This window comes from Grammomys surdaster, unplaced genomic scaffold (assembly GCF_004785775.1).
Source record: "Grammomys surdaster isolate TR1022 unplaced genomic scaffold, NIH_TR_1.0 126271, whole genome shotgun sequence".
Classification (NCBI taxonomy): Eukaryota; Metazoa; Chordata; class Mammalia; order Rodentia; family Muridae; genus Grammomys; species Grammomys surdaster.
In genome coordinates, this window is record NW_021621071.1 from 88,823 (window position 1) to 114,744 (window position 25,922).

Here is a 25,922-nt window from a genome sequence, read left to right on the forward strand (position 1 = left end):
ATAGATTAGAGACATGAACTGACCTAGTAGGCTTTTTCTGACTGGTTGCAATTCCACTGTGTTTAGACTGAGCTGCATATCTGGCTGTCAGACTGTATGAGGAGAAACAGAGAAATTGAATTAAAGGAATCCGTTGAACATGGGAAGAAAGTACAACAAACTTACAACAAAGTCATGAGCTAATGAAATGCAATTGGAACACACAGAAACATATATGAAGAACAGATTAATCAGGGAATTATGGTAATGCAACACATACACCATGAGTTTCACTTATGAATGCCCTGTGAATGCAGCACAGCTCTCTTGACAAAGCGTCTCATTGCTGATGTTAAAGTTATGCTGAGAAATATTAGACATTATAAATACTTAATAATGTTATTTTATATTATAGAACCTTAACCTTGGACTGTTAAAACTTAAAAAAAAAACTAAAATTTCATTTACAGGCTAAAATTCCCTTTTCCAGAATAGTTAAAGGAAGAGATGATGTGATGAAATCTCTAATTTGCTCTTCTGAAGCAAATATTTTGAAAAGCAATTCATTAAAAACTGAGTTCATGACCCATACATTATTGTTAATACCTAATAGCACATAATTTTTACAAGAAGTTTATAATACAATATTTTTATTGAACGAAAGCTGTGTACAAAAGTTTAATATTGAATAGAATTAATTTCTGACAAAAAGGAAAACCTTAAAGTTTGTTTTTTGTTGTTGTTGTTGTTTTTTGTTTGTTTGTTTTTCGAGACAGGGTTTCTCTGTGTAGCCCTGGCTGTCCTGGAACTCACTCTGTAGACCAGGCTGGCCTCGAACTCAGAAATCCGCCTGCCTCTGCCTCCCAAGTGCTGGGATTAAAGGCGTGCGCCACCACCGCCCGGCAAAATGTGTAGCCCAGGCTGGCCTCGAACTCGTGATCCTCCTGCCTCTGCCTCCTTCAGCAAATCCTACCGGTGTGTGCCACCACTACCAGCCTTAAAGTTTGATAATGACTAAACATTTTTAATCATATTTAACTATTTAAGAGAGAGAGTGTGTGTGTGTGTGTGTGTGTGTGTTTTACCAGTTCTTTTATGTCATACAGCACATGTGATATCAGAGAATAATTCTGGGATTGGCTTTTTTTTGTCACCTTGTAAACCTGGGATTTGAATTTAGGAGGTTTTCCAATCTGTACACTAGTGACTATATCCACTGATACATTCCACTATCCCCATAGGCACAAGGATTTGAACTTAGAAATTCTTCCAATCTGAATACTAGTGCCTATATACACTGATGCACCACAGTAGTCCCACAGTCATTTTTTTTTAAAAAAAATATTTCCCTCAAATAAATGTAAGGCATGATTATTTAAACCAAGTTTGAAGAGTAACACTTGATCTGCAAAACACAAATTTGTACCTTAAATTGATGTCTATGTTGCTAAAGTTGAAGACATACTGTTTAGAAGAAAAGACTTAGACTCTATAGATCCAACTGCCTGTTGGTATGCCCATTGTAGCTAAGGGTAGATGCCTTCATGGAAAATAAGTTCCCAGGGAAATTACTGTATCTCTATGTAACCATATGTAGAATACTTGAACAGTCTTTCGAAGTTGCAAGGATCTTGGAATAGCATAGAGGTGCTACCATCAGTATGAAGGGTCATTGGAACCTTATTGCAATTGATCAACTTGCTCTGTTGCTAAGCAAAGAAGATATAGGCAAGAGAAACGCTTCTTCTGGTAGTATGCTTTGTTCTCTGTCTGCACCCACCTGCATTGTGAATGTGCATGGCCTTATTGCAGTCTGAAGTAAAGGGAACACATTCGCATCTGGAAGGTGTTTTCATGGTGATAGAGAACATGTTTTTCACATCCCATGTTTTATACATTGCTATTTATGTACAAAACAATCTGTATTTTAACTATACCATGAACTGAGACAAGTGCTAAGCTACTAGGGTGTCAACAAAATCATAGAATAAATGTTAAAGAAAAAGCCGTTTCAATATAAATCAGGTAGAAATTAAATAAATAAATAAAATCTCAAAAGCAAGTTGAAGAAATCTCTTGACCCCCAGGAAAAGGACCACCTACAATTTAGAGACTTGTTCTTATACTTCCTGTACTGAACATAGACAAGATTAGTGAACGTGATAACAAAACAGCAGGCTTTCCAGTAACTAAAAGCTAGCTCATCATTTCAATAAATTATGTTTAAAAAAATAACATGATTCTGGCCATTCTATTATAAAAAGGCAACAGCAAGTTCCGGCAATATTAAATGATTTTTGCCAAAGTCTGTTTGGCTTCATGGCTGTATTTCTGATTGACTGTGAAAGTATGTTTTAACATACTGACTAGTTTTGCAAAAATAACTCTTAATTCATTCAATTTCTTGATAATTGGCATCTTCCATTTATCTTTTGCCTTTGTTAAACAATTGCATGTACTGCTCCTCTTTTGTTCTGCTTGGTTTTCTGAGCCACGGTCACTCTATATAGTTCATGGAGGCCTGGTACATGGTGTTGTAGCTCAGACTGGCCTCTAAGCCATGAGCCTCCTCTGTCAGTGTCCTAAAGGCTGGGGTTATAAGTAAGCCCTATTGAGAAGATGTGGGAGACTATTATCATGGACATTGCTGGGGTTCTGTTCATTGCACGACTTTCTAATATCTTGGTATCTACTGTGTTCTCTATTTGTTACATCTTTTCCCGTCACAGCTACCTGACCCATACACCAACACTCTTGTCAACTTCTCTTATTTTTATTCCATATCTTCCCCTCAACTCTTAACGGCATGATCTGCTCAACTCAGAATATGGCCTTCTTCCTCAAACAAGTCATCTCTTCACTTCTGATTAAGAGTCTATCTAGATTTCCTGCATTAACTTTGCATGGCAACATTTATATCAGGTATCTAAAAAACTTGCACAACGGCATCATCTTTAAGCTCACCCACCACAACAAACTCACAATTTGTCTTCATTCACCTCCAAAGCTCCAACATGTTTTCTCTATTACTCATTTATTTTATTCATAATATCGTTATTTATTCTGTGCGCTTATAAATGGCCTTTCCCTTTCCCACTAACTCCCTGAAGATGAGTCACTATGTAGTCATGCCGTTAGACTACCAACCAACCTGCCCTTAAGTTCTCCTTCAATCCTCATGTCTATTAAACTGCTTCATTCCCTCAGCGCTTTTATAACACACAGCTGACCAATCACATTGGCATCACCTGAGACTTATAAGAAACATACAATCTCAAGTCCCAACCCAGGCATCTTGAATCTGAACTCGTATTACAACAGGGCCCTCATTATTTTCTCTGTATAGTAAAACTTACTTCCACAGTGAATTATACGCTCATTTTAATCACTCTTCTACAAATAAACCCTATAAATACTTTGAGAAAAATGTACTCCTTAGCACTGAATAAATAAGACAGAAGCTTTCCATTAGTAAGTTTTTAAAGGGAAAAAATACACATAGCTACTGGGATAATAGTACTTAGTACTATGGCCTCTCATTAAAATAAGATTGCATCCATTCATTGACTAAAACAACATATGGATTATTTTAAAAGGTGCATAGTGACCACCAGCCATGTATCTATTCAACACCTGAAAGGTTTAATTTATTAAAGTTAGGATTAAATGGCAATAAATGGCACTTTACTTATAGAAATACATTCCCTAAAGCCATGCACGTTAACCTACAATTTCATCATAAAATGTATAGCTGGATATACAATGGAAATTACATTTATTTCAAGCTTATATATAGAAACACATAAATAAAAGTTAGGTGGGCAAAGAGTGATGTGTGAAATGTTTACTGTCAGTGTATAACCTAAAAGTCCAGGAGTAAAGCGTTAGTACATTGTTCATAACTCAGATGCTGGAGGTAGACCACTACGGCTGCCTCTTCAGTCACCTACTCTCTCTGCCTGGTACTCCATCTGTTAATGACCTGGATAAGTTTATGTACACAAAGTTTTTTATAAGAACTTAATTATACATAATTTAGAATGAGTGTCTAGGACAAATACGTCATATAATAACTGAAACCAAAATGTAACGGAATTCATACTCAAATTGAAGAATTCCAGGAGGATTCTGATGAATCCTGTAAAACATAATTTCTCAAACATGAGCCTGTCTCCAGATGCTTCATTATTTTCCCCAAACCACATCCTCTGGTTTTTTTTTTCTGCAGTCACTTGGATGTTACAGTATTCTTACTCAAGAGTTCATATGTATAGTACTTCCTGCTCAATGTCTGAGGCTTCAAATATGGTTCTTGGTCCCTAATGTGACCACCTTCCAACATTATAGGATATTATTTACTCTTACTAATACCTGAAGTCAGAACTATGATCCCCTAAAGGACCTTGATCTACAATGAATCTGCTTCAAGAGGTCCTAAGAACTATGACTTCCAAAGTCGACCCTGAATCTATTACATAATCTAATGGTGCCATAGTTTCAACACTATGTTTTGTTTTATGCTATAGAGATTAAATGAAAACATTTTGATATGTAGTAAAGTAAAACACATTTATAAAATAGTATATTTCAACAAGTTTCATATGCTTATAAAGATTTTGTGTTCCAAAATTCACAAATAGTTTAAAGGGCTAGGATAAAATACCTCAGAGGATAGGATGTCCCTTGGCAGAGCAATTTACTTTACATAGGTAGAAAAAAAGAAACCCTTTCTAGTGCAGAATAAAAAAAGAAGAATGTCTCTGTTAGATTTTCTTCTTCATTAATGTTTGTGACCTCCAAGTTCTGTGCTGAGTTGTCTGTTATTCTCTTTGTTTTCCACTCACTCCCTAAGTAAATTCTTCTTGTTTTAATTCCATATTCACTGATGTTTGTGACTCCCTGAGTTCATTTCTCCATGACTCAAAAGGTCCCAGAGCAGTTCTCCTCAATGTTCAGAAATCAGTCTCAGCTTATTAGATGTGAAATTCCCAACAACTGTAGCTTGATGTTTGCTCTCCTTCCTCAGCCTTAACTACCATCATACCCTGGACCAATTTCAAAGTAGAACACTCACTTGATATACCTTCCAGTGAAAGAACCCTAGCCCTAGCTTAACAGCTATTGACAACTGATAGTTGTAGTGAGGGAGAGCAAGCTCTTCTCAGGGATGTGGCTCCTGAAAGGCTGTATGGTTCATCAAATCATCTTATACCCATGAACTTAAGAGCAGCACTAAACTGGACTCACTGTTTTGTTTCGTTGGTTTTTGTTTGTTTGGTTTGGTTTTTGGTTATTTGTTTTGCTTTGTTTTCTGTTCTTTTTTAAAGAGCATATGAGTTTGGGAGAGAAAATGAAGAGGGGGCTATAGAGAAATTTGAAGAGTATGAGTGGATTTGGTCAAAAGTATCATATGTGTGGAGCTCAATATAACTGAGTCACAAGGACACAAGAAGACCCACAGAGTCAACTAACCTGGGCCTATGGGGATTCACAGAGACTAAATCACCAACCAAAGAGCATGCAAGGGCTGGACCTAGGCCTCCTATACATTTGTAGCAGATGTGCAGCTTGGTCTTCATGTGGGTCGACTAACAATTGGAGCTGGGGTTGTCTCTGGCCATTGGATCCCCTTCCCCTAGCTGGACTTCTCACTAGGAGAGGATGCACTTAAGTCCTGATGCAATTTGATATCTTAAAACAGGGTAGTACCCAAGTAGGTTGTCCTCCCTTCTCTGAGGAGAAGACTAAAAGGTAATGGGGAAGCGATTTGTGTGGTGGGCATGGGAAGGGAGGAAGGAGTTGGGCAGTGCTCCAACTGGCAGATGTAAAGTTAACTAATAAATAAACAATGACTTAGAGATTATTTTAAAATTAAGATTCTTCCTTTACTATGAAAGGTCCCCCTGTAAGACCATTGCAAACTCTTATAAAATGATAATTGACCAACAGTTTGCAGAGGGAACAGCTTCAACAATTACATCTTTTGTATCTTCGAGCAATGTATATTCCTTCAAAAACCACATAAGACATTTTGCTATTATATTTGCACTTCAGTTTATGTGCCAAAATTCTATGGACACATGTTAAAAATTCACTAAGCCATGAGTGAATCAGAAACTCAGCTTCCACCAGACACACATGTTTCTACTTAGTAGCTGGGTGGCTGAAATAACATCCTCATAGTGTTTAAGACAGGTTACAGTGATAACTTATCCCACTAGCAGAATATGGCATGAGCACTCATTATAACTTTCGCCTTACGGAAACTTATGCAGGCAGTTAATGAGGCCACCTGCATGGCCCGCTTTTGTGAGATCTTAAACCAAAGAGAGAGATCTCTGGGTAAGTATACTACAATTCAAGTCTTTGCTATTTTGGAATATTGAACTTCAAGATATAGGACGCTCAGGAAACTAGGCTTATATATCCTATTCTTTGTCATCATATATTACATTTCCACAATGATCTCCCCCATACAGAGCTGTTAGAAAATCCTCTGTCTTTCTGTAGCTATTTTTTCATCTATATTTTTGGTGTACAGTAAAATTACATCTCATACACTGAGAGCTTAATTACAAAATCCTGCTGAAATATAACCACCTTAAAAACTCTAGAAATGGACTAAGCTACTTTTTCTAATTCAAAAATTAAATTAACTTTGACAAAGACCACCCAGGAAGTGAAAAATGATTACTATTTCCAGAGACTAAAAGACACAGTAGTTCAGTACAGAGTATCCATTAATTTGTTCATGTAAATGACTCCTTATCAAACGTATAAAGCCATTGTTTAAGGCCACATCTCTAAAGTATATATCAGTTTACATAAGCTACAATTTGAGTTTTTATCCCTGGGCTATTTTCAACTTTTTGTGAAGTATGTATGATCATCAGCCCATATGAGTTGATATGTTTAAATCACAGCTGGGTTTCAAAACATTTCTCATGTTATAGTCTGGCCAGGTCTACCTCTCAGCCTTAGAGGAGGAGATGGCAAGTGTAAAATACAACTTATAATACAAGGAGGTTAATCAAAAAAGGTTTGGGGACAAACAATGGGCAAGCTGACAGTGAACTATGGAGAAGAGAGCATGAAGAAGAAAAGACTACATGCTGACAGGAGCCTGATATAGCTGTCTATTAGAGGTCTTCCAGAGTCTGACATACAGAAGCTGATGATCACAGCTAACCATTGAACTGATCATGAGGTTCCCAATTGAGAAGTTAGATAGAAGACTGAAGGAGCTGAAGGAGTTTGCAGCCCCATGGAGAGAGCAACAATACCAACCAACCAAAGATCATAGGGTCTAAATCACCAGCCTGGGAGCACTTAGGGAGCACCCATGGCTCCAGCTGTATATGTAGGGGAGGATGGCCTTGTTGGGCATAGGTGGGAGAGGAAGTCCTTGGTACCATGAAGGCTGGATGCCCCAGTGTGGGAGAATTCGAGGACAGGGAGGTGGGAGTAGGTGGGTGGGTGGGACACATCCTCCTAGAGGCAGGAGGAGGGGGATGGGATGGGGGGTTTCTGAGTGAGGCAGAAAGGTGATAACATCTGAAATGTAAATAAAATATCCAATTAAAAAAAAAAGACTGAAATTGGGCTTTGTACAGAAATAGATGATTAAATTCTCATGGGTGAGATTGCCCCAGTTGCTAAATGTTTGTCCCCCTAGACTGGATTCTATGTGTGTCCACTAGAGCTCTGATTACAGATTGATTTTTCCATATCCATTAATGATAGTAGCTGTTCATTACATATAGACCTGTTCATACAGTCTCTTGTACAACCTTAACTAACTTTAGACATAAGAACATGAATCTTTGAGTAGCTTAAGTCCTTATTCAAGTTAACTCACTGGCAACCACCAGGCAAGACTGAATTCACATGGACACATTCATTAAAATCAAAACCATAGAGACAGGTCTTCGAAGCAACAGAAGTGACAGTGGTTGTTTAGTCTTTAAGTAATAGAATCGACACACAAACACAAACAAAACATATGTACTACAGATATTTACATGAATATCAGTGCATGTGCACACATGTGTACACACATATACATGTGCAGGTTTGCTTTTAATATTAACACCACCAATCTTCTTAGTTTTCTAATGCCAGAAAAGAAAATTTTCTCTTCATTTATGTGTGCCTAGGGATGAAAAGATCATGCTTTTTGTTTTCTTAAGATTCATAAATTTTCGACTTGTTTTCCTTTTCTTAAAGCTTTGAGCCCTTGACTTAAGAAAGAAAACACTATAGACCACAACATAGAGCTGAATAAAGTAACTAATTGAAGTCAGGTTCCTGAGGGCTTAGATTACCAAAGCTTCCCTGTCATCCTAAATTAAAGCTCCTTATAGACTTTCATGATTTATAACCCCAGGACAAAATGCAGAAAAGCATCCCAGATTTAGAGCAAATCTCTCTGAAGGAAATAATGATTCCTGGAAGAGAAGCCCTGAGAGGCAAATATCTTCTAGAAGGAACACTCAAAACAATATGTGTGGCTAAGATCGTGGAGCTCAAGAGGCCTCCTGGGGAACCCAGAGTACTCCCCCACTGGTTCTGTCTATCAACCTGTGTGTTCTGCATGAGTAGCTTCATCCACATGGGGAGTTGATGGCTTTGTTATTTGCTCTCCAAAAATAAAATTAAGAATAGCAGTTGGCTACCGGGGGATAATCCCCAAGGTTCTAAAATAGTATTTTTTTTCTACGTCAAAGACTTAGGATGACCACGTCTTTACTACATCTGTCACCCCCATCCATATTAACCTCTTAATCTTCACACATTGTCTACTTCACTTCCAATGCTTCTACATGTCAGTTCTATAAGGCATAATTTCTTTCTCCATATGATTTAATGTGTTAGGTGCTGAATGCCAGTGATAATCTAATAGGAGAGTGGAAGCCATTTCATCATCTCAACAGAAATTAAGTGGAAAAAAAAACATTTTTATGAAAGAAGAATTAACTCTTTAGTAAGCAAAAGACTATCTTTCCTGTATGCTATCATCTTAACAGCTCATATCAACCAGATTAGCATATTTTATTGTCTTCTTGATTACTATATCTTACAAGATATTCTCCAGAAATCTAAGCCATTCATGAACTTGCTATTACTGGTTGTATTCTTGTTCTGGGAAATGTATGTAGGTCCCCTGGAAGAGTAAACAGTGCCCTTTACTGCAGAGCTATCTATTCAGCCCCAAGGGTGGTATTTCCTTTATTTTTTTGTTAGTCATGCTATCAATATATTTACTAGACTCTAGTTAAAACTGAATAAATATACTTTGCTATTAATTGTAAATTAGTTGTGTCCTTTCTAAATACTACCAGATCTGTTGTCTTGTTTGGTTCTTCTAAGCAAAACATTACACAGAAGAAAGGAGTGATCGGCATGAATGGCCTTCAGCTGTCAGTGACATTACAAAGGAAATGAACTTCATCCATGCTAGTTAGCTTTACAGTGCTCCAGATGGTAACAATCTTAGAATTCCTTATGTAATATTTTGACTGCAGAAATCATATCCAGAGTCAGAAAAGGGACTATAAACATAGGCAGCAATACCAGTAGTACTGATTATCATAAAAAACATAAGAAAAGAAGATTAGTCTATAATCTATAGCGACAAGGAAAAAAAGGCAAGATGCAAGAAAGATCTACTGCAGTCGAAAAAAAAGTTTTCCACGCATCTGAATAGCCTCTGATTATTCTAAGTACCACACTGAGACCATTCCTGAATATTATGAGTAACTCAAAAATGTATTTTAATTAACAAATTATACTAAATTGATGAATTTATAAAATTTTAATCTTAAAGGTGTCAAAATTGTAACTATGAATCTTTTTTCAATGCTTCCCCTTAATTTGCAATTTAAATTAGACACATAGAAATTTGTACGTTTGTGGGATACAGTATGAGGTTTCAGCACTTGCAAACATTTCACAACGACTACATTAGGATGCACGGTATGTTTACCACATTAGACATAAATCATTTTTGTGTGTTATGAACACACAAACTCCTCTCTACTAGCTATTTTGAAATATTCAATCAGTTGTTGTCAATTATTTATCCTGTAAGCTATAAAACATTGGAAATTGTTACTCCTGCCCAGCTATACCTTGTCATTAACCATTCTCTCTCCACATCCCTCTGACTCACGCTTCACCAAGAGTTGCCAATGACTATTCTTTACTCAACTTCTTTGACATCAACCCTCAAAGCCTCGTCTATGATCAAGAACCCTGATAATGTCTCTCCGCTTTTACAAGTATAAGTATAACATTTCCTGCTCAGTTTGGAGATGGAAGTAATGCAGATTTGTTATAGTTCATTAAAACTTTGTTATGGAGAATCCATTAAGTATCAAAAGTAGGAAAAATATTTTGTTGCATGTGCTTTCTAAATGTGGCATTAGAGAACATGAAGAGTGAATGTAGACAAATAGGCCATAAAAGGTAATGAGAATTTGGACAAAAGAAAAGTAATGTGTAAGATCAAGGTTGTGTGGCGATAGCAGTCTGTAGTATTTAAATGAGAGCCAAAGAATCATAGCCAAGCCACACTACAGAAAAACATTAACCTGCTCCAGAGCGACCTGCTAATGTGGACTAAGCCTCCAATTCTGAGGACCATTTGCAAGATTCATACCAGGGAAGGAGCACGTGCCAGGCAACGTCAGTGCTCTATAAACGTACGCATGATGTCCTACACAATCTTCTGACATTACATTTTATTTTCTTTGGCTAGTAAGTAGACTGAACCACAAGAATGATATGCAAAGCTGTTGAGTGCTATCTGTTAGCATTCTGTCTAAGCTCCACCCTGACAGTTATGTGACAACAGTCAGGTATGCTCTACCTACCCCACCCACAGTTACCTGGCAATAGCCAGGTATGCCTGACTCACTATAAAAGGGGCTGCTTGTCCCCTCCTACCTCTCTTGGTCTCTTGTCTTCTTGTTCTCACTCTGACTCCTCACCCCTTCCCTCCTTTCTCCCCATTTCCTTCCCCCCTCTCTCTCCACGTGCTCATGGCCGGCCTCTACTCCTCTACTTCTTTACTCTTTCTTTCTCTGCTTCTACTACCATCTTAACTCCCCTCCCCATGCCCTGATTAAATTCCATTCTATACTAGAATTCGAACACTATCTGTCAAAAGCAACTGGAGTTACAGGAGTCTCCCAGTAAATCTCTAAAGGATTATTCAGTGCCGGAACATGTCTATAAGGGAAGATCTTATTTGGGTTAATTTATGTAGGAAGACCCATTTTAACTGTGGGTGGGGCAAATCCTGGGCAGGGACACTGGGTCAAATGGAGATAGGATACTGAGCACTGGCATGCAGTGCTCACTTAGTCCTGACTGTGCAAACTATGTGAGCAGTTACCTGGGGATTCCTTTACTTCCTTACTATGACCCAATCTAAGTTCTTCCAACATTTAAGTTGTTTTTAATCAGGGTCTGTTATTACAACAAGAGTAGAATAACTAATACATTCTACTTAGATTCCACAGTTGGGAATGAGTAGACTTGGGACCCAATCTCATCCTTAATTCTAGAGGTGATCTTTCCATGATTAAATCTTCAGGTGTCTGCTTAAGTAAAAGCTGTTGAACTCATGAGGACACCTTGAATTATTTTCAAAGTGGCAAAGAAAACAAAATCCTTAGGGTATATTTTGGAGATTTATATAATTATGATGATATTAAATAAAGAATACAACACAAGAACCTTGGAACTTCATGAATGAATCTGCCCTATGACTTTTTTTATTAATCGACAAAGAAAAATAACTTTCACTAACTATTCAGAGTGTATTAAATTTTCATTCAAACCATGCAGTTAGAAAGAAATTAATACAAAGGTATCATAAATCATATTTAAGACTCATGTCTTCAGCAATAAAGATAAATGTGATTATAGTTTTTCCTATATTATCTTAATTTTATCAGAAATATACTATATTGCTTTCTTATGTATACTACTCCTATTGGCTTTAAAAGATGCTTAAGGAGAATTGTTACAATAAATTCACATAAATTGTAGTTTATGGATATTAGATCCATATGAATAGTAATAACTACTGATGACTGAAGCATGATACTGTGTGTTTCAAAGGATTTACAAATTGACATTAACACCATTACATCAGGGTCATGAACACTACACATACAAAAGCAGGTATACTAAAAATTTATTAGATTAAGTGTCAATTCAAAAAACTATGATACTCCATAGCTTCAGAATCCCTATTAAAACTGCACAATTCACTGAGCTGTATAGACGTGGGTCTGGTTAAATTTTGCATATGATTTTTTTTTCTGATTCAAGTACTTTACAATAAAGCTTTAATAAAAGCTAAGTAAATCTAATCTAGCATAATAAATAATAAAACTTCATTTGGCCTCAAATGAAAATTAAAGAAAGAATACTTTTATTAAACTCCTACAACAAAAAAAAATTGCTTCATCTCTTCTTGAATGGTATGAGTATAGCCAATTAATATTTTAAAATAATATATAATTTCAAAGAACCCATGCATATCGACAAAGAATCAGAAAAAAAAAGAGATATTTATCCCACAAAGTTCATAAATATCAAGAAATTCTAGGCAAGAAATTCCACATAGCAGACTTAACAGAGTGAGGAAAATAGGGCAAATGACATTTTGTCTCTTTCAGAGTCATTATGTTTTGTACAAAATCACAGTATTTTTATTACACTTCTGCTACTACTGCCTCCTGTCCATTCAAATCCTGTAGACCTATCTCTAGGAGGTGTCTCTGCCGTCAGTTGGAAGAAAAAAAGGTCCTCTTGCCAACTGTATAAACACAAATCATAGTAAATGAGATTTCCTGTTCCTTCTTTGTTCTTAAGAAAATCCAGGAACTTTAATTATCATGTCTCCTTTTATTTCGTTGTGTTTGTTTTCCCATTCACTGTGGTGCAGTTTCACTAGACATCATGGAAAACGGAGATGTGCTTAGGCAACAAAAGAGTATCCATATTACTGAATTCAGAACAGAAAAAAAAACTATCCTTATCATTCCAAGAATGATGGAATATATGGCATTTTTGGTAAAATTAAGTTTTTTCCATCATTTACAAATAAATTGCTAAGCATATCATCTGATAAGGAAGGTAGAATTTACATACACACATGGGAATAAAAGCATAAAGTAGGGCAGTGGTTCCCTAGCAAAGCTGGCTGACATTTCTGGAGTTGAACAAGTGACAGTCTGTAGGGAAGAGGTTTTTGAAAACTGTTTTGAAATTTTAAATGGTTTTCTTTTAAACATTGAATGTTCACAATCAAGATTAGTTGAGTACTATTGGATTTTAAGCAGGATTTCAATGAAAAAAAATTAAATGTTTATATATGTTTGATACACTTGCATATTAACATAAAGTACATTTTTACATCTTTAAGGGAATATTATTCCTATTTAGGCACCAGAACAAATTGATCCACATATCCGATCTTTCTTCAGGAATAGAGCTATCTATCAGTTGACATGAAAATTGTCAGCTGAAATCATGTCTGTTGATCATTTTCTGATGTTTTAAGCCTACATTACTAGGTAGCCAACCCAACACTGACCGCATGCTACAAGTATATACTTGGGGGCCTGATTAAAGCCCATGATCTGATAACCTTAAGTGAAAAATATTACCCTAGTTGATCTTTTTTATTCCCCCAAAATTTAAGGTTTATTTGTATGTGTATATATGCATGTCTGTGTGATTTTATGTATACCACATGTATGCAGATGCTGACACAGGTCAAAGGCCTTTGGATCCATGGAACTGAACAGGTACGAACTGCCTGATATGGATACTGGAAATGAACCTGGTTGAGTTACATATAAGTGCCTAACCACTGAGCTGTCATTCCGTCCCTGTCCTAGATAATCTTGATGTAAATTTCAGCCACTTGAACAGTTTGAAAACTTTGACTGAGGCTTTCCTGGCAAGAGGTATTTCTCGTCTCTCCTACTAGGCTGCCTTTCAGATTTCACTTCCTAGCTGCCCCTGCTAATGACATAGACTGTACCTACACAGACCAAAATTCAAGCTATATAAATATATGCATGTACATAGATTCAGATATATACACAATACTTAATCTTTAAAATTAATAAGTTCTCAAATAGTCAAAGATACTGCGAATGATATCCCTTGACTTTTGACGGATTAAATCAACTCAAACTACCAATAAAAGCTAACTAGACCTCAGGATACCAGGACACAAAAGGCGCGTTGTATATACTAATTGGCATGAGGAAGAAATGAACTTACCTCCACTAAGGACACCTTATATGATTAGATATATAAAAGTCACCGTTAGAAAATAAACACAATTGTGTGCCTTAAGAATATGATAGGTCTTTCTTGTTAGATCCGAGAAGAGTTTTTGAGCCTTACATCCACAAGTCATGTGTTTGGGTCATATGAAAATAAAAGCACATAAGCACAGTTACGAACTCACGATCATTTAGAAAGTCAAACCATGTCTAAACAAACTCATTTTAAATGTATTCCTCGCCTCCTTTCCTTACCTGGACTGCATATCTTGCTGGGGTTTGGCCTGGCTGGCTTCCGACTGAGGAGCAGTATGAGTCACTCTCTGCTGAAGCTCCACCAAAGACTGGTAATACTGCTGTTGATGATGCTGCTGCTGCTTGTAGCGAGACAAGCTGAAAAAGAGCCCTAGGATGGCTTTTAGGTTTCCATTTCTTATTTCTGTATCAAACGGAGAAACGTAAACCACGGTCAAATACATTGCAGTTGATTTTCCTGTACGGATAAAAGTCTAGATGTACATCTCTTCAACCAGATTTACAAGGATGAAAATACAAGTGGGTCTTCTTATTCACAGTTTCAGTTGAGTCTGAATTTCTCAACTCTGCCAACATTACAAAGCGGCTTGAGATATCACAGAGAGAAGGGGCGCAGGGAGCAGAAAGGAGAAATACCGCTAAACAAAGATGCTCTTTGGGTTGTGGTTTTCCTTACTCTTGGAAGAGGATGTGTTCACTGTCTTGGGGAAGCCATTTGATTTTGCACATTGCTTCCCTCAACAGTGTACATAGCTGTTGCTCACATAGACTTGACTAGGGAGAAATGATACGACTTAAATATCTATCATCTCGCAGCTACAAATAATGGTGTTGTGGCTATATCTCATGAGATCAAATTAGGTTTACAGAAATCAACATTCTTTCCAAATCACCATGAGCCAGCTTGGTCACATGTTTTGATGTATATACTTAAGATATGCACAGGTCTTGAAAGCATATATCATATCAGTTCTGAAATGCTTATTGTATATTATTATATATATTTATTATTATTGTATAGTTGTGCACACTAGTATTCCTTTTGTTTCATGCTATATGCTACTAGATAATAATGATTAGCTTACATAACTTTAAGGCATTTATTTAATAAATATCAGTTGAAACACATAGGGCTTCTGTATGATATTTTCCAATGCTGTGTAAAAAAAATTACATGCCCAAATTCAGCTGCAACACAAAGTTAATTTTTAACATATATAATGATAAGCTTGAAATTTTTATACAAATACATCACATATTTTTAAACATAATCTACATTCTTTCTCCCCTTACAACTCTTCTGACATAACACGCTCACTGTGTGCCCATGGCCCAGTCCCCTTTACTTCTGAAGTTATAAACCTATTACCGGGAGACAGGATGTAAGATAACCCTGAAATGGAGCACCATGCATGGTCAGATTTTAAATAAAACTTACTGTTAGTCACTAAATAGGCTCCCCTGAAGTGCCATGGCCCCTTCTAGAGTTTAGGTATACTACTAACAAGACCTGTGGGTTTTGCTCACTGATGACTTATAAGCTAACCCTATTTAGTTTCGTTGAATCCCTCAAACTGTCCCTAGGATTTATCTTTTTTTCCTACCTTTAACAGTCCTTATAATTTCCATAAAGTATGAGAGTCATTTTGATCAATGAGGCCACCATGAGAAAATAGTGATTGTTTTTTCTTCCTGTAAACTTAAGCGATCTCATTCAAAAGGCTTTTTTCATTCCAGTCTTACTATATGTACGCCTAATTTAGAATGTATTTCTTGGCAATGCATATATTTTTAAAGAACAAATGAAAATCAATAAATTTATACTATTAAAATTGGTGTGTGATATGCAAGAAATACAAAATGAACAACGGAAACATTCCTTGCCTCCTTTTGGCTACTTATTTAGCAAAATCTAGTCAGAGATGAATTTTATTCCAATTCTATTGTAAGTAATAGAACCAACAGTGAGATTTTAATCTCAGCCTATTATCCACTGAAAATGTCACTGAATTACATACCATAGTGTTTTTTCATGTAAATATAAATGCTTAGTGAAAAATTAAAATATGGTGAAAATTGAGAAAGTGAAATAATTCTATTAAATGTCTATCATACTAAAAAAAGTCACAATTATTTTATTCTAGTGATGGCAACATTTAAAACTTCAAACTCTTCAATATTTGTAATTTTGATTACAGAAAATGTTTCCAAGGCAAATTACTTACAGGAAAGGTTAAAATAATAAAATAGTATCTATTATCCATAAGAAAATTAAAGATATTAGCTTCCTAATTACTGTCATTTCTGCAGGGCTCAAAGGACTTACTATTTCAAACTTTTGTAGTTTTGGAAATTTTGTAAATGTATCTTAATAATACCTTAAAATCACCTCTATTAGGACTAGCTATTTCACTAATAGTCCATTTAGACAAATCTTTATCACATATTAACAGCTATGATACTAGTGTTCTTAATTTAAATTTGATTTATTAACAAGTAGAATGAATTAATAAATAAAACACAATAGATACATTTATTAATATATTAATGCTATAAATAATAAACAGATGGAGTGAAGGAAAGAAATGTGTAGCAATCTGATCGATGATAGCTGATAGCAGAGAGGACACAAGAATAGAAATATTATTTCATTTTAACTATGGCAAAGTCTGTGCTATACATGAGGTAGAGTCACCTTTATATGTAGAAGAATGTCTCTGAACCCAGATATAAATAAGGAAGCCAGGCCAATTTGTTTTTTCATGTTGTTACATTGCAATTTATTGTAATTTAAATTTTTACTAAAATTAAATGTAAATCTGACCTGTAATGATCTCAAAATATTTACAAATAGTACTTACTAATACTGTCAATCAAAGCATTTAATAACTCTTTGTGCCACTTAATGAATACTTACATATATTTAACATTAGCTTGGTCATATCATAGAAGCATTATTGGCAAAATATTTGTACATGAATTGTACTGTTTACCCGCATTTATATACATGTATTACCAGGACTGACATGATCACCTACCCATCTAAGAAGTTAAAGTTCTCCGTGTTAGCAATAATATATAAGTGCTATTTTGATTCTTTTCCAACCCGTACATTGACATAAAAAGCAATTTTAGAAAAAGCAAAATATGTAAATACTTAAAGCACATATTAATACTACGAGCCATCATGTTTGCTTTATGCATCTATAAATCTCCATCACTCACTAAGGGGATCTGCAATACTCCATGTCTAACATGAAAACTCTTTCAGAAACACTAAAGCCACTTGTGACGACCCTACAGTGTCTTACCTTCAGCAGATAGACCTTGCACGTTTACTCCTCGGGCTGCTAGAAAACTAAGGCAGACATCGACATTTTCAATCTGTAACATGAAAAGCAGTAAAAAACCCATTTAGAGAATGACTCTTCAGTAAGCATTTAGGCTTAATGAAATAAGGAAACAACTAAACAAGCAAGGGTGAGGGTGGGGGAGAGAAGAAGTAATACTTTACATTCATTTCATTCTAGAGAGAGTTGCCAGAGTTTTACTAGAATTATCTTGGCTGAATGCAGAACGACCATAAAGCTTTCATTGTCCACTTTGGTACTTGCAAACAATTGATAAAGGCGTAATCAAGGACAGCATTCTTGAGTCATAGCAACCCACCTACGTATCATAAAACTAGATCTGTGTTTTACAAATAAGTCTCAATGAAAACATCCATCTGCAATGAGACCGCAGCCCTGCAATTACTAGATTATTAGGATGTGGGATACAGGATTCCGTCTGAAGACTTATAAAAAGGAGAGCTGCTCTATGAAATAAATGAGGCATAGTTTTTGTTCAAAATCAGAGAAAAAAAAACATTCTTCCAAAAGTTGTATTTGCATTTTCACAGTTGAGGGAGCCTGTGGTTAAATGCAAATATTACCTTTCCTATTTTAAAAGGGCAATTTGCATGGATTTTAAGTATTCAGTTTAGTAGGACAGCCAGCTCCTAAACATGTAAAGTGAGCAGGGAAGGAAGACTCAATCTACCAGGCAAGAAAGTGTCCTCCATGTCAAGAAATTATTCAAATTAGTCACCTAGAAAAAATGTTTAAACCTCAGAAAGAAGGACAAGGCATACACATTTGCATTGAGGAAAAAATATATTGATAAGAAAGTATTATTGAAAGTACTATGTTGTAAAAATAGAGCTGAAAATTTTGACCAGAGTGTGACCTAATATATTTCATTCCGCCAGCAGTATCTGAGTCTTCAGTGAGGGTGTTGTGTTGAGATGCACATCAGATTCTTTCCCAGGCTGCTTTTCTATTAGAGAAAAAGGAGGGTCCCATCCCATCTGCAATCACAAAACACAGACACTACTGCTGATGCCAAGAAGAGCTTGCTGACAGGAGCCTGGTATGTCTGTTCCCTGAGAAGCTCTGCCAGCACCTGACCAATACAGATGCTCACAGCCAGCCATCTGACTGAGCACGAAGACCCCAATGGAAGAGCTAGGGGAATGACTGGAGGGATTTCAATCCCATAGGAAGAGCAATATCAACTAACCAGACCACCTAGAGCTCCCAAGGACTAAACCACCAACCAAGGAGTATACATGGAGGGACCCAGGGCTCCAGATACATAAGTAGTAGAGGGTGGCCTTATCTGACATCAGTGGAAGGGGAGGCCCTTGGTCCTGTCGAGTTTTGATGCCCCAGGATAGGGGAATGATAGGGTGGTGAGGTGGGAGTGGGTGAGTGGGTGGAGGAGCACCCTCATAGAGGCAAAGGGGAGGGGGTAAAGGGCAATTGGGATGGAAGATTGTGGAGAGGAAACTGGAAAGGGAGATATCATTTGAAATGTAAACAAATAAAATGATTAATGAAAAAAAAGAATGGAGGAAAGGACTAGATCCGCGGGTGTGAACACTTTCAAGATCAAGGTCAAATGTTCAGGACCCGAGTAAAGGTTGATTGTGGTCATAATAGCCCCAATCCCACTGTTGAGTTCAGGCAGCAGTAGGAACAGGAGCATTGCAGAGACTTGCCTTCTGTTGACCTAACTCCAGGGCCTGTGGGACCAACTCAGGGCAATAAGGAGGTGAGTGACAGATGTTTTCCTGCCTTTAGTTCGGTTGCAGGCATCAAGGTATACTTGCTGAGGTTTCATAAGCATATACACTCATTTATTTGGGTATAATTAGTATGGTATTATGTGTATATGTGTGCATTTATGTGTATGTGTGTTTTTGATATTTTAATGATTTATTTTTAATTGTAGATATATAGAAAATTATATGTTATATAATATATAATATAATGGTATATATTATATATAAAATATTATAATATAGTATGTATTATATATATATCCACAAATGTGGCAATTTCTCTTTACATACCAGCCTTCAGAAGATATCAACCTAGGATGGCTCATGATTGATGATGATAATATATATATATATATATATATATATATATATATATATACATATATATGTGTGTGTGTATCATATATAAACTGTTACTATTCATCTATTCTATAAATAATTGATAATAGATTATATAATATGATCTAAGATACATAATGTGATATATGATATACAATATATGACATATAGCATATGCTATGTAGTATATACTGTAATAGATAATAGATAGAGAAAACAGCAATAGTTATCTTTTAATCTAAAGTCTACATGCTATAACACAGCACTCTTATTCCCTGCACCATACTTCAGAGAAGTGTATCTGTAAGGGGATATGCATATGTGAGTGCAGGGACCACATAAGACAAAGCACCAGAACATTCTAGAAAGTATAGAAAAATAATCAAACCATAAATTACAAGCCATAAATTACAAGGTTACTAATAACAAAGTTCAGTGTGTGTGCTGACTGTGGGGTCTCTTGTGCTGAGCAGTCCTATGGTGTCCTAAGAGTCTACTCTCTATTCTCATCATGTCCATGTCTACAGGTGACAAGAGGCATCCCTCTCACATTTGCTGTTACCCACAACATCATATAATGATGGGAATAGATTATGTGATTGGTGAGTCTTTGTGGACTTCCACAATGAATCAATAAAACAAAACATATCATCATATGCAAGATACAATAGCAGATGAAATTAATTTAAAATGTGCGGTTTGGGTCTTTTGCCATTTAAGTTATCGAAAAAAAAGTCTTTGTAGTCTGGAATCAAAAGGATGGTGGTGATCAGAGATAACCAAACCCTGCTGGCAACAAGCACAGCATTGGGAAATAGAAAGGCCAGCCCATCAGTCAGGAGCCATCCTTAGTTGCTATCTTCTGAAGGCTGATGTGTGGGAAGAAATTGCCACTATTATATTTGTAGAATAACAAAAAGAAATTCAAGGAGTCTCCATTGCTTGCAGACTTGTGGAGGTATCCTCCCTTGGCCCTTTCAACTTAAAAAAAAAAAAAAAGGAATGAGATTCAGATACCATGCCATTACAGAGAATACTTGGAGGAGTTGTATGCATGAAGTACTTAGCTCTGTACCCGACACAGTGTCAGAATTCATAACGCACAAAAAAGGACTACTGACCATTATAAAACTCTTTGCTATTAATAAAAGGAGGCAATGGTAAAATAAAAAAAAATATAGCTATAACTTCTTTGGATTTAGATCCCACATCAGATTTGTCTTAATCTTGTTTTGCAAAAACTTTAATCAAGTAGCATGTAAAGTTTACTCTGTATAAGAAGCAACTAGGCACTTCCGTAGGCAGAGATGTCGATTTTGTATCAAAATGAATAAACTAAAAGGGTCAGTAGATAGGGACCAGTTTTTACTCAAACAATTGGTTAATTTCAAATAATGGAATCTGCTCTCAACAATGGAAATCCCTTCAAGTAACTTCAATTTACATTCATTTGTTTGTGGAAACTTCACATACAGCCTATAGGAAGTTACTACCTCTTGCTTATGTGAACTATAGTATTATGTAACATGCATTTTGTGTTGCAACACAATGATATTCACATGCATACATCTTTGTGGTAGTATTACCAATACGTGCACTCTGAGTTTTATAACTACATCCCATATCTGATGCGTTGACAGTCTATGGTCCAACTGATAATCACTCCAAAGACTTCCAGTTTCCTACTATTGTGTGAGCAAAGTTTAAGTCCTTTCTTCTCTTGCTGACTTACATTTTAGTGGTGTGGAATTTGCCTATTTTCTCTCTTTCACGTGTTAAATGCCATCATGGCTAAACAACAATGAAAATACTAACAGGATAATAAAAATAAGAAGTAAAGTTCCTATACACAATAAATATTTTCAGAAGTATCAAAATATACAGGTCAGCTGAGCTTTGAAGCGTTTTGAGTCTATCCAAGCTTTTAATGGTATTACAAGTACTTAAACTAAAACTTCTCAGTATGAGGTCAAAAATATTTTCATTTACATGCATGTGTCCAGTGTCTGGTAGAAAAAGATGTGCTGGTGGGGATTTCTGCAGAAACTAGGAGACAGCATTGGATCCTCTGAAAGTTGGATTTATAAATGGTGGTGGGGTACAGTGTGGACACCGGAAATTGAGCTCAGATCCTGCATAAGAACATCAAGGTCTATTATCCACTGATCCATGTCTCTAGCCTGAAAGTTGACAGTTTAAAATGTATGTAGTTACTATCTATATAATTTTATATCATATTGGAGCACTGCCCTTTAAGGTTCATTTATACAAAACTAGGTTATTTATTCATTAATTATGTATTTAATATTGTACTTTAGAAAAAGATACTGTCCTGAAATATTTTAAAGAGCACTGGCTACTTTCCAGTAATTTCAAATACTCCCATAAATAATAGAGATATAATTTGAAAACCAACCATCAGTTCACTGTCTATAGTTTCACACTTATATTGATCCTTATGACTTTGTTATGGAAATGTGTGACTACTAAATCAAACTGGGTTTCAAATGAGGGAAGAGAGGGAAATCATACTATCTTTTTTTCAATTACAAAACATTCAAAACACTCAAAATTATATTTATATTTTTGATTATTTTAACTGAGGGTTGAGGTATTCTAGATATGAATTCAATGGTTACATTACAAACAATTGTATCTATTTATTTCAAAGTTGAATAATTGATTCCAGACAAAAACATCCTTTTATTGAACTCATATACTAAGGCTACATGATTACTGACCCGTTTTACTGCAAAACTGGTGTAACCTGTCCTAAGCAATGTATCTAGAGGAGACTTTCACCACATTAACAGATTTAGAGCTTGTCTCCCCACAGGTTTTTTCATAGTTGCTTAAGGATATTTAATGAAAATTACCTTTGTACCCTACAACTGAATATGACTAATATTAGCCTTGGAAGCCATGTTTAAATCTTATTCATGATACAGGGATTAACACTATATGATTAATTCATCCAGCAACTATTGACTGTTTATTATGAGCAAAGGACTCTGTGGGATGGTGAAGGGATATAAAAATGAATTACAAGATCTTCGGCTTTGTGAGCTTATAAAATGGCTTCTCAGACAGTAAAGAGTCATACATCACCATAATACATGACACTGTATTGTATATTCCGAAAGAGATATGTGAACAGGATTGCATGGTCCTGGAGAGAATGGAGGCATCCATTTTCACGATAGATCTGCAGCCGCCCTCACAGCATGTCATTTAGAGTCGAGCGATAATTCAGGTTTTGATAGAGCTAGACTAGCAGCAGACAGAGGAAGACGACCCTGTCAAGCAGAGGAAAAACTGTTCCTTGTTTACCACAAGGAAAAACTGTTCGGGGGTTGTTAAACAGAACTGAACAGCACCTCGCTCTACACAGTGACACACATAGAGATTTCACGCAGCACTGAAAGGGTCACTCTGCCCTTTGATTCAAATACAACGGAAACAGAAAGAGACAAAGAATCACAGTCCAAGTTGCAGGGATGACATGGCTGAAGGCTCATTTGTCCACAAGACGCACATCCCGGTTAGAACATGTATGAAGGGGCTAGATACCTACTGCTGTGAAGAACTCAAGTCAGTCCTGCCTTAGCCCTCTCCGTAGGGACATTATATTATTTGCTGGGATTTAAATCTATTCTTAAATAACTTTACCTTGAGATTGGACCATGCCATATATCTCAGACTGGCCTTAAACTCCTGATCCTCCTGACTCAGCTATCCAAGTTTTGGGATTACAGACATGTGCTACTGTGCCTAGCATCATTTATGTTTACATTTCCCACAATGAACTCACAATATTAGAAGTTAGTCAAATAATTAAATCACTGGACTGTATAATAAATATCATTGCTAAGAAAATGAAAATGAGAAGGCTCACTTTGATCAAAAGTGTACGCTGATGTGTTAGAACAATTAGATTTTAGTCAAACGCTCTAACCAAACATAAACTTGTCTGGAGAAATAAAGTAAAATATAGTAATTAGTCTGCTTTAGTTAAAAGTTATATGATGGCTATTTTCATTTATGACTTCAGTAATTGTGGTTAATTTTTGAATTCAAAAGAGAAACCACAGCAGGGCAGGCAAACTGTAAATGTTAGATGCCCAGCCGAGGTGAATGGTTGAAAGAAGGGAAAAACCGTGCCCTTAGAGATTGTACATGGCAGGGAAGCAGCTCCATGTAGAAAAACAGTGAGAAAGCCCCAGATGTTATGAAAATCTTTCTTACAACAGATAAAACAGATACAGAAAGAATAAGATGGAAACTGAGGCTTTTTTTTTTCTGAGTACTTCAGAGGAGTAGACCAACTTCTGAGGCTGTGACCCCATACACAACTATGCTTACAGGAAGGAATTCTGGGAGGAAACGTGCACACTATAATTGAAGAACTAATCATCTTACCTACCTCTTTAGCATGGCTTAGAGTAAACTTGCCTTCCTAGGCTGGTTGGTCCAGCACAGCTGGGTGCGCTATTTGGTTTGTGATCAGGTCAGAGATTTCTATTCTCTTCACCAGAAGTTTACTTCAAAGGGACTTTACTGCTGTCAGCACAACTCCCCCAAAGAGGTACCCTACCTAACCTCATTTAGAAACCAGATTATGGATCAGAGGCCTCAAGTACAATTCATAGAGAAATTTTCAAGCCCTAAGACGTCATTTAAAAATTGTCTATTGTTTATTCATTGACCAGTATACATTCAGATCATTTCAGCCTCCCTCTCCCACCAACCTTTTCTGTGTCCTCTTCTCCCTTCAACCCCCTCCTGATTCAGGACTTGAAAAAAAAAACCATGTTTTTATAAATGAGAAATAAATTCAAATATAGGATAATGCTTGTTATTTTATGAGAGGCACAGACTCTTAAAATGAAGGCAAAAAATGTTGGTTTTCAATCAGAATCTCAAAGGACAATAAAGTCTGAAGCCTACAAAGGGATCTTCTTCTAGAAGGAATTTTTATAATAAATTATAATGAAAAAGAGTACTGAGCCAAGAACTGAGCTGACATATTTATAGAAATATCCTATAGTTTACATATCTCCATTTTCCTTCTTAAAAAGAAGCCGGCTCTTCCGGAGACAGGCCAGGGAGGATGAGCTATCGGAAAGCCTGTGGTATGGGATGAACCTATGAACTAAGTTGAATGTCAGCTGGTGACAGGAAAATCCAAACCTGAGGCGCCCAAGTTCAGAGTAGCCAGGGATACAGAAAACTGAGCCTCGCCCATGTCTTTCCTCACAGCAGCTAAGTATCCACCAGTGTGAAATTCCTAAGAAGGTTAAGACACACTGTATCTATTTGAAGAATGCACTGAGGGGGAGAGATTGCGCAAAGGCGGCTCAGAGGGTCAAGAATCTTGAAATCCGGAACAATCTGGAGGCAGGAGACAAGACACAGTGACAAGTGTGGTTAAAGAGGAATACCCTTTATGATGGGACGAGGGTCAAGGCGGACTATAAAGCTAGGTCTAACCATGCCTTTTAGTTAAAGGGATTGAAGTATCTATTTTATATAGTTTTACTGATGAGTGGTAAGAGAATCATCACAAATCAATTTTATCCATGCTTTCTGCCATTGACTTCCTTTAACAATGATTTTTAATGTGTTTAACTTTTATATCTTAGCCAAAATACTCTGGCTCCATATGTTGCATGAAAAAGAGACAGTCGGCATATTCTATAATATTACACACCAAGTATGGAAGCAAGAGGAGCGGTCTAGATGTTACTTCTCAATTTCTTCCAACCCTGACTTGTCAGAGCTAGCACATAGAGCAAGCTGGAAAACAATTTTAAGAACCTAGCTATCTATTCTAAATACAACCCCTTTTTCTCTTCCCTACAAAGTTTGATTAAATTGATTTTGTTTTCTCCATTTACTAGAAGCTAGCATTGCACTTGTGTGTTAAGAATTAATAAACGATACAGGTAGAATTCAGTGCAAACCTAAAGCCTGCAATGAAGTTGTTCTTTGTCTCACACAATTCTGACAAATGTAATGCAGACATTGTAACTGAGCTATTTCTTCTCTTGGCTAAAACTGTCACAAAGGCACATGGCAAAGACACAGTGTCAAGCACAAGTGTTGTTCAGAAGGTGTCTGGTGAATATACTGAGTAAAGATAGTATAGT

The 25,922-nt window shown here is 36.4% G+C and overlaps 1 protein-coding gene across 1 annotated transcript in view; it reads right to left on the minus strand.

Annotated features, from left to right (window-relative positions):
* Positions 1 to 25,922, minus strand: part of LOC114613680 (neuron navigator 3) — a gene marked incomplete at its 3' end in the record, with an annotated part of 181,791 nt that overhangs the window by 51,603 nt on the left and 104,266 nt on the right. Inside the window, exons 4-6 of the mRNA XM_028759036.1 lie at positions 17,642 to 17,714; positions 14,550 to 14,733; positions 24 to 92 (exon numbers count right to left, since the gene is read on the minus strand). Coding sequence (XP_028614869.1) covers positions 24 to 92; positions 14,550 to 14,733; positions 17,642 to 17,714 — 326 coding nt within the window. The remainder of the gene's footprint in view (positions 1 to 23; positions 93 to 14,549; positions 14,734 to 17,641; positions 17,715 to 25,922) is intronic.